This window comes from Tyto alba, unplaced genomic scaffold (assembly GCF_018691265.1).
Source record: "Tyto alba isolate M040663 unplaced genomic scaffold, T.alba_DEE_v4.0 Super-Scaffold_18, whole genome shotgun sequence".
Lineage (NCBI taxonomy): Eukaryota > Metazoa > Chordata > Aves > Strigiformes > Tytonidae > Tyto > Tyto alba.
Window position 1 is genome coordinate 21701062 of NW_024881280.1, and position 10228 is coordinate 21711289.

Genomic DNA, 10228 nt, shown 5'->3' on the forward strand with positions numbered 1-10228 from the left:
TAAAATTCATTTATTTCCCCCGAAGTCTATAATGAAAAGTCACTGGCTGGATCTCTATCGAACATGTTAACTCCAATATTGGGGGGGGGGGGGGGGGGGCATGTTTCTCTGCTGTATTAATGCCTTTCAGTGCTCCTCACTTATGAACGTTCCTGTGTTTGAAAGGACGCAAACATTAATTACATCTGAAGGGGAAATGTCGACTTAACGACAGCAGTTTCCCCTCCGTCTTTTATAGTATCTCCGGGAGAAAGTAACCCTAATTTTAAAAAGCCGTAGAGTTAACCTTGCTATCGCTCCCTCCGCAGGAGCAGGCAGCGCCGTGCCACGGACCAGGAATTCCCAACACTTTATTTTTTTAGCAGAAATAAAACATTAAGCTCCAGAGCACACCACCACCACCACCCACCACCCCCTCGCGCCATGCTTAACATGATGTTATAGATCTGAAACGAATAATTTGCGTAAAGAAAGGAAGGAAAAAAGAAATATTCTTTGGGTTAGTTGAGAATGTCGCTGTATAAAGCAGGACAGAATATAAAGAATGAAAGGTCTCGAAATTCCTGTTGACACACGTGATGTTCTCTAGTTAGAAATAAAGGGGGGGGGGAAGAGGTAGAAAAGAATCCATTAATCTTTTTTTTTTTTTTTTTCCTTCTATTTCCCTTTTTCTCCATGCAGTCTAGCACTTGGTGTCCGAGAAACACCGGCTATCTTGGATAAATAAAAGACTGGAGCTTTCGAAAGCTGCTACTTAAACAGGAGGTTGGGTTGTTTCCATCCCGGGCAAGCTGCTTGCTTTCTCGTCAAAAAAATATGAGCATTTCATAATACCTCTGTAATCCAGAGGTCTTTCAATGACTGCAATTCTCTTCCGTGGTTTAACTGAGGGGGTTTGGAAAAAAAAACGAAACCGAGCAGCAGATACAAAGGAAAACACGCTACGGGGTCTTTTAGAATGGGGGACTTCTTATTTTGTTACACTCACAAAAGGGATATTTGGGACCCGAAAGGTAGCGACTTACACGTATTTCGGGCTTGTCCGGTACGAGCTGCTTAACTTGGTATGCTTTATATATTTACAGCAAAGTTACTACCTAACTGCCTTGTATTACCCACAATATTTACCTTCCTACCAACCGCCCCTCGGTGTCTCAGCCAGGCGCGCACCCCTGCGCACCCCCGCGCGTACACATACACGTGCGCGCACACGCACTTTCTCCTCATCTCCTTCTTTACAAGATTCCAAAATTTCTACTCACACACACAAAAACAAACAAGCAAACAAACAAACAAACAAACCCAAAACCAAAACAACAAACCCAAACCAAAACCAAACCCAGAAACAAACAAACAAACAAAATATCCAAAAACCAAACCCAAAACAAACAAAAAAAACAACAGAACAAAACCAACTAAAAACCCCTAACCCAAACCCCAAGCAAACCCCGTCTGTATTAAGCTGACGCGCAGCCTGCAGCTAACCTCTCGCCTGGGCAGTGAGGTGGACGTGAGCAGGAGAAACTGCGTGGCCGTGGGTGTGTGTGTGTGTGCTGGCGGGGGTAGAAAATTAAATAGTCTGATAAAGAAAGTTAATTCAAACTACATGTCGTACACAATAAACTATCTTTTTATTTTGATTATAAATAAGGTGACTGTAATTCCCTCAAAATACAAGTACATAGGAAAACCTGGTAGAAATTATTCTCTCTCTCTTTTTTTTTTTTTTTTTTTTTTTTTTTAAAACAAGGTATTAAAACTGGACGCTCTTTAAATCGGCCGCATGTTCTATACTGTCAGCAGGTTCTTCGTTAATTTGTTTCTAGTCGCGTTAGACTTTTACCTTCTGTCTCCTCCGTGACTTTGGCATTTGAATTTCTACTCCCGGAATACTTTGCTTTCTTCAGCAAGAAGTCTCTGAGGTGGCCCCCGCCCCCCCCCCCCGCCCCCCCCCCCCCCAATAATCGGGCTAATGAATTTGGACTCGATCCCTTCGCTCTCGAGTTGTGAATTCCACGCCTTTGCTTGTCACTTCTGTACGCTGAGGACTGATCCTGCATCCCGTTAACTCCCTGGAGCAGCTCCCCTCTGGGAACAGGGTCCGGGCCCTGGGAGGGGCAGGGACCTGGCGGGATTTGGCAGCATCCCGGGTTGTTTTTCCATCAAGAAAAAAGAAAAAAAAAAAAAAGAAGAAGAAGAAAAAAAAAAAGATGCGGGGAAGGAAGGGTCTGGAGGGGGAACCAAAGGGAAATAAAAAAAGAATATTCGTAATGTGTATAATTTATTAGAAGCTTCTTAGGAACTATATTTAAGCCAAATATCTACATAAGTTACAACAGGAAAAGGCGGCGTGCGCAAATAACAAACTGCCAGAGGATTTACGACGGGGCGATCAGTGTCCATAAAAAAGGTGGGGGTTGGTTTGGTTGATTGTATTTTTTTTTCTTTTTCTTTTTACAACAAAATATACAGGCTACTAAAAACTATGGGTTTAGTCCAACTTTTGACAGCATTATACAGCTACATGTTCACATCAAACGTAAGGAGGAAAATAAAAGCCAAGCCTTTGATGACTCCACGTCTCCATCCGCTGGCCCTGGCGGTGGGGCTGGGAGGGGAGACCGGGGGAGGGGGGAAGCTGCTTCTTGTGTCTGGGTGACGCGAATGCGTTTTTTTGGGGAAAACCACCCCATCCCCCAAAATCTCTATATTTACATGCAAGTCCTAGACGCTGGCAAAGTGTACATCTGAAATCCAAGCCTTCGGACCATGCCTAACTATGGTCCCCTTTCTGCAGACTGCTCCGTGGTAATTAGTCAGAATTTTTTTTATCACCCCATAGAACAACCTTGGAAAAATAAACAATAACATAAAAAAAAAAAAAAAAAAAGCCCAAAACCATCAAGAGTAACAACAAAACCGAAAAAAATAAAGTCTCTCTCTCGGAGGTCCTCAGAGAACCACTCAATAAAACCGGGGTGGGGGGCGGGAGGGGGCGGGCGGGGGGGGAAGCGCGTTAAAAAAAAAAAAAAAAAAAAAAGAAAGAGAAAAGAAAAGAAAAGAAAAACACCCAGTAGTTTGGACAGGACAGAGATTTGTGTGACTGGGAAAATCTGCCTTTTTTTTTTTCCTTTGCTTTTTTTTTTTTTTTTTTCCTTTCTTATTTTTTTCTTTTGCTTTGTTTAATCCTTTCACCAGGTCCTACCGTATAGCAAGGTGGAGCAAGACATGGCAGTGCCATAGTCAGAAGTAGAAGAGTTTAGGTGAGACAAACTGGAGACTTGGCTCTGCAGAGAGGAAGGGCTGGCCGAGTGCTGTCCCATGTCTGGAGACTGCCCCGCACTGTTTGTCTGGTGGCTCTGATGCTGTCCGAGGCTGTTGCCATTGGTAGCCACTGTGATCGTTGTAGCTGCCTGCTGCTGATGGCTCTGGATAGCTGCTGTGGGTGTGTTGGAGCCTGCTTGGCAGGGTTTGCCATCCTTTACAAGCACTGGCACTGCCACCCTTCTGGGAGACTGCTGCTGCTGGCAAGAGCCGTTCTCCTGTTGCATCTGCTGCTGCGCAGCCTTGTCTTTGGCCTGGCGTTTCATCTTGTAGCGGTGGTTCTGGAACCAGATTTTGACCTGAGTCGGGGTGAGATGTATCATGCTGGCTAAATGTTCCCTCTCCGGGGCGGAGAGGTATTTCTGCTGCTTGAAACGTCTCTCCAGCTCGTAAACCTGGGCCTGGGAAAAAAGGACCCTCCGTTTCCTCCGCGGCGTGCTCTGGAGCGGGGCCATGCTCTTGCTCACGTCTCCCAGGGAGCCGAGGCTGCCCATGCCGCCCATGTTCATGCCCGAGGACGGCGCCATGAAGCGGGAGACTGCAAGGGAGAAGGCGGCACGTTTTAGGCGGCTCGGCCTGGCCCGAGCCGGGCTCCGCGCTCCGGCGGCCCCCGCCGCCGCTCGCCCCCGGCAGCCCCCCGGCAGCCCAACCCGGCCGCGGCCTCGGGGCGCCCCCCGCTCCCAAACAAGGACCCGCGGCCCCGGCGGGGCGAGCGGCGGGCGACGGGACCCTCCTATTGACCGGCCCGGCCCCGGTGAATAAAGGCGACCGCTCGTCCCTTCTCCCTGCCCGTGGGGGGGGGGGGTGGGAGTGGGGGTGGGGGGGCGTGGGGGGTGACACCCGAGCGAGTACCTGGTGTGACAGCGCGGCGGGAGCGGCCGGGGACGGGGGCTCCGCCGGCGCCGGCCGGGGCGGACTCGACCGTTCCCCCCCCGCCCGCGCCTCCCGGGACTCGGCTCCCGCGGCTCCGGCTTCCCCCTCGCCCGCCCGGGGCCGGGCAGCGCGCAGGCGGACAGGCACCGCCGGCTCCCTCCCGGGCCCCCGGGCCGTCCCGCTGCAGCCCCGCTGGACGGCGAGCCCCGGGCTCCCGCTCCACGCCACCGCGGGGCTTCCCACCCCTTCCCCCCCGCAAAAGCAGCCCCGGGGAGGCTGACATGAAACCAGCCGGGGGAGGACGGTCCGGGCACGATCCTCGGGCAGGAGGAGGGATTGGGGGGGCGGGGGGGGACACACACACACACACACGACACGACTGGGGTTTGGTTGGACCGACTTTTGCCCTGGCGCGGAGCCCCCGGCGCCCGTTGCCCGTGGTGCGGCGGGGCAGGTGCGCAGCCACCCCCCGCCGGCCACCCAGCCCCGGGGTGACTTACTTGAGGAGAAGCGGGGGTCCGGGTTGGTGCCGTACCATCCTGTCGCCGAAGCGCTGTTCCGCATGGTGTCCTGGTAAGGCGGGAGCTCGCTCATGTTGCCCAGGTTCCCATTGCAGTAGCCCCCCATCGTAGCATGGGAGAGCTGGGGGACCCCTGCCGCTGTCATATGGTAGGCGGCAGTCACTGTTCCGTTGTGGCCCATGGGGTGCTGCTGCATGGCCGGCTGAGAAACCTGAGACTGTCTGTAGGCTGACAAGGGAGCCCCCAAGTTACTGCCCTCCATGCCCACTTTCTTGTAGCTTTCCTCCAAAGGACTCAAGATGTCAGACACTGAGAAAGGAGTCGTATGCTTTGGGCTCATCGACATGATTCGGCGGCTGGGGAAAAAAAAAAAAAAAAAAAAAAAAAAAGGAAGGGGAGGCAAATCTTTTTTTTTTTTTTTTTTTTTTTTTTTTTTTGCCAAATATTCTGGTGTTGCCTTAACGCCGATCTTGTTGGATGTACACGTAACCGAGTGGACGAAGTCCGCCTTAATTGGATTGAGTGGAGGCTCAGGGCTGCCTTTCGTTTGTTTTAGCCAGACGCCAGGTTTTAGGCTGCCACCAGAGGCGGGGCATAGGCACTAAAGCAACAAGACAATAGAAGCCTACATCTTGCCCAAGATAATTAGCTTACATGCTGATGACAAGGTAAACACCTTTAAGTTTTACTTGTCAGGATTTTTTTTTTTTATGTCTTTAAAAAAAGAGAGAGAGGGAGAGAGAGGGAGAGCGAGAGAAAGAGAGAGAGAGACCCCGTGAGCACAACTCATTTTATTTTTCTCGGGGGTGGCAATATCGTGGACGGGAAATGGAAGGCAAGGCGAAAAGACCCCCATTTGCCTGGGTGAAAGGATTTTAAATCAGCTCGCGGGTGGCAAGGCTGCCAGCCCGGGCTTTGTGACAGCCAGGGAGACGGGGCTGAGCGCCGGTGTGCTAAAGGACCGAGTCCCCTTCTCCCCCACCAAGTTTGGTGTGGAGGGAGCCCCGCGGCCGGGAGGGCAGCTCTCCGGAGGGCAGACGTCCCGCTCGGGGCTGGGATCCCCGCACTGCCCTGCCCGGGACCCGGCGGCTCAACAGCGCTCGGGATTTAGCACCTCGGGAACCTTCTCTATCTCTGCTCAGACCCCCAGTGCGAGACCCCCAGTGCGAAGATCGCTTCTCTCCCTAAACCCATAAGTTCCGTTCACCTAGGGTTTGGGTGTTTGTGGTTTGGTTTTTTTTTTTGTTTGTTTGTTTTTTTTTTCTTTTCTTTTCTTTTTTTTTTTTTTTTTTTTTTTTTTTTTTTCCTAGCCTCAGAGAGAGGTGGAAGATGAAAGTTTGCAAAAACAATCAGTAATTTAATTGCCTGGGGCGAGGGACCGCTGAAAAACAGGTTAGCGCAAAATGTCGCTTGTTATTCTCAAAGGCAAAGATTGTCACAGGCTCTCGTGGTCCCTCTGAACCTGAAGTTGCTTTCTAAGGTTATTTATACGCACGGGAGCTAGATGGAGAAGACCTCTCAGGTCATCTGCTACAGCACCTTGCCAATGAATTCCCTTCAGTTTCGAATAAACTGCAATTTCTGGCACTTTGGGATCTGTTCTCGGATCCGGTGTGAAAACAAAAGCAAGCCCATTCAAAGCCACACACACGTACATGCAGCCAGCAGCTAATGTCACTCGGGTCTTTGAAGAAATCGCCCAAGTTGTCTAGTGTCTCCAAAGCTTGTATTTCAGGGTGTTCCCAGTCAGAGGAGAAAAACCTTCCCTGAGTGTTTCACACCCCGGCCTACAGCCCTGGCAAACCCAATTTAATGCAGCGATTACCTGAATATTAAGAAAATTACAGCGAAGGTACAGTTAACCCAGTGACTTTGAAGTGTCAAGTAACTATTTAGTAATTGCACTTGTAAATATGTTTGTGCTCGGCTGGTTCGTGCTTAAAAATGCAAAAGTGCACTTGCTACCCGGGAATAACTAAATATCTTTGTCTAAAGTGGCAGCATAAATAGCCGGTCGCTTTGTGACTGTGCTTGATATTAGTACATAAGGATCATTTTGCTTCAATTGGGAGGCTCTCATTCACTAGGCAAGAAACCGTTTAGGAGAAAGTAGGTTCCCGTATGAGAGTTAACATCCTTCAAGTGTAAGCCTCAGCCTTGATTACACTTTAGAGCTCTGCAAGAGGTGAGCTTTTCCACACAAATATAATCGGGGGAACTTTCCTTCAATCAGGCCTCCAGCTCTCCTGCATCATCTCAGCTGCCTCTTTCGGCATCAGATCCCTCAAGGCTGAATACCCCGAAGTGGGCTTGTTGTGAGTCTGCTGGGTCACCAAAGGCAGGGAAGGGCGACTTTGGGCTAGAGAGGAGGCTGTTTTTACCTCTTTTCTTTCCAGATCTTTAGATCTTGTCTTTCTGGATCCCTGGAACATTTCTCTCTCCCCATCCCCCGCGCCCCCTTTTTTCCCCTTCCTGCACGTGTTTTTCAGGACGGTCTTCGGGTTTGGTTCCTACAGAGACACTCGACCTGGTGGTGGTTTTCCCGCCCCCCCCCCCCCTTCAGGATTTCTCAGACACATCAGCCTCCGTGCCTGTCTTACTAGCCTTAAAAAGGAGCGGGTGGATGGAGTGTGTGTGGGAAATTAAATACCGCAGGATCCACCAAAATGACGCTGCGGTCCGCTTAAATCAGAGACGAACGGCAGCGAGTGACCGCGCAATTTGTGGGGCAGGAGCGGCCATCCCGTTTCTCCCCCGGGACTGCGAGATGGGGCAGCTGGGGAGGCCCCAGCGCCGGCTCCGGCGGCGGGGGGCGGCGGGGGGCGGCGGGGGGCGGCGGGGAGCGGGGCCGGCGGAGGCGCCCGCCGCCCGCCCTGCGCCTGCCCGGGGGCGCCGCCGGAACGGCCCCTTCCACCGCCGGCTGCGGCTGGGCGAGCTTGTCCCTCCGGAGCGCAGGTTCAGTCGCCCCCGACACATTGCTCCGTTAGTGACCCGAGCGAGCCCAGCCTTGACTCCGAGCGGGGTCTCGCAGGGGGAAGTTAATGAGAGGGGTCTTCACACCCCCTACCCCCCCTCCGCAAGGGAGCGGGATGAAACTCTCTTACTTAGTAAGACGCGCGTCCAGGCACAGCTACGCCCCGCAAGGTCCGGACAGCACTTTTTAGCCCCTCTAGATCGACCGACTTGGTGAAAAGGAATCAGGTCAGCCCCTTCTCCTCCTTTCTCGCCCGCGAAGGAGCTATAACGGGGCGAGTCAAACCGCGGGCAAGTGGCGAGAAAGGTTCTCCGCTGCTGCCCTGTCCCGTCCGCTCGCCCTTTTCTTTCAACCCCTCCACCCAAGTTTCCTCTGGCAGAGCTGGCCCCCCGCGGCCCCCGGGGAGGGTGGCCGCCCCCGCTGGGTCCTGTCTAGGCTGCCTCTAGTGATGTGTTCGTTTACCTGGTGATGCTGCTTAGTAAAACGCTCGAGTTAAAAAGAAATGCTAAAGAGGAGAGCAGGGAAGATGAGATGCGTTTTGCCTGGTGGAAGCATTTTCATGAGAAAGGCACGGTCTTCACCCCGTGTTTGCAGAATGCGGCTACACGGACGTCCCTTCAATAGCTTCTGACCCCACACAATCCGTTTGATAACACTCGAGAGGTGGAAGAATGGGAGACTTTGTCAATCAAATGGTGCCAATCCCAATGGAAACGGTGCCACCAAGACCGCAGCACGTTTCCTCATCAACTGGATTGCGGGGGCTGGGAACTCAAGGATCAGCTTTTGAAAGTGCGCACAGGGCTCTCCAAAGACAACAATGTCTTTTCTATACGAGCTGCTGTGCCTCCCCAAGGGGAATCAAATGTTCTCGGCCAGCCAGAGCCGCCGAAGGGCTCTGGCTCTGCTTTGCCACCCGTTTCGCCGGGCAGGAGCCGCGGGGCTGGGGGGTGGCATTTCTGCCTAGTCTGGCGCCTAACTCGGCTCCTTTGCCCCAAATCGCTTTTCCCCTCCTTTGGGCACTTTCGGCTCCCGCGGTGGCTCCGCGCTTTTCCACCGCAAGTGGAGCCCACGGGAGCGCCGTCCCGATTCAGCGCGGCGTTTAAGCATGTGCTCAGGTGTGAGCTGTCGGCTGGGCTGGCTGAAAACTTCGGGGCACCTAGGCTCAAAGGGGAGAGGGGAAAGGTGCCACGCAATCCGCAGGCAAATTCTTTCTCCACAAGAGAGACACTTCCTAAGTGCAACTTTTTGATACAAAGGCGTGAGGCGCACCCTGCTCCCCGTGGGCCGACTCACGGGTTCGTGTCTGGCTGCACCAAGCCACGGGCACCCGAAGCATCCCCTGACCAGCCCTGCCCCCCGCTCTCAGTGCCGAGGGGGCGGCCCTGCCCGCAGCCTCCCCCGCCGGGGGAGCGGGGCTCGGCGGGCTCGGCGGCGGGGCCAGCCGCTCCTGGAGAACTCGGAGTTAAAGGGGGCAAGAGGAGAGCTGGGACAGAAGTCTTTCTTCTCTCCTGGCCGTCAGCACAACTCTTCACGCATCCACAGAGAGATCGAAATTACCATCCCAAAGCCCTCCGCCTGGAAATGGGGCACCACCGAGGCAACTGGCTGCAGCTCTCCCCTCTCGACTCACCCTCAGCCAGCTCATGGAAACTTCGTCACTGATTTCTTGTGCATGCCCTTCTAATACACCCCTTGTCCCCCTGTTTCCCCCTCACACCCTCCCCCCCCCCCCCCAAAAAAAAAAAAAAAAAAAAAAAGGAAGATGTTCCCGGAGCCCACGCCGGGCGGGAGGGAGGAAGCGGAGGTTTCGGCAGTGCCCAGGCAGGGCGGCCGCGGGCGGGCGGGCGCGGGGAGCCGCTCCCTGCCTGGGAAGCCCATGGTTGGGCGTGGGAGGCTGCAGTGCTCCCCAGACACGCTCCCTGCGAGCGCTCCCTAGGCACAGGGCGCTCGGGGGGAAAAACAAAACAAAACAAAACAACACAAAACAAAACAAAACAAAACAAAACAAAACAAAACAAAACAAAACAAAACAAAACAAAACAAAACAAAACAAAACAAAACAAAACAAAACAAAACAAAACAACTCTTGATGTGACTGATGGGGAAAATTCCCCGCCGTGGGAAAGCCCCCCTGCCCGGGTTATCTCGCTCGGGTGGGAGAAACCCCACAATACACCGGTCGAGATCTCTTCCCCTGGGGTGGGAATCTAAGAAAACAAGCGAAACCACCAAAGGCTAAAGCGAAAATCCTCACCCCTCCGCAGCGCACGCACAGTTGCTCCTCCAGCTGCTCAGGGCGTGGAGCATCTCGCATCTGGGGGTTCTGGGGGCCCCTCCGCCACCGGTCCCCGGCGGCCCCACTCGCAAGTCTCTGAGCGAGGGCAGCGCTGCCTCCTCGCAGCTCTTTTCCCTCCTTCCCCAATTCCTGGCGGGCGGCTGAGCCCTCCTGCCCTAATCCTCCGACACCCCCCCCCCCCCCCGTCTTTTCCTTTGCCGGGCCGTTCCCGGCCACGAGGGCCAGGGTGGGGCCGGG

At 53.6% G+C, this 10228-nt stretch overlaps 1 protein-coding gene across 1 annotated transcript; it reads right to left on the reverse strand.

The window, feature by feature from the left end:
- Positions 1 to 3024: 3024 nt before the first annotated feature.
- On the reverse strand, positions 3025 to 10002 carry NKX2-1 (NK2 homeobox 1). Its single transcript, XM_042791081.1, has 3 exons — positions 9950 to 10002; positions 4698 to 5074; positions 3025 to 3862 (listed from the first exon to the last, which is right to left on the reverse strand). The coding sequence occupies exons 1-3, from the start codon at positions 10000 to 10002 to the stop codon at positions 3192 to 3194; spliced, it is 1101 nt and encodes a 366-aa protein (XP_042647015.1). The 3' UTR covers positions 3025 to 3191.
- Between the last annotated feature and the right edge of the window lie 226 nt (positions 10003 to 10228).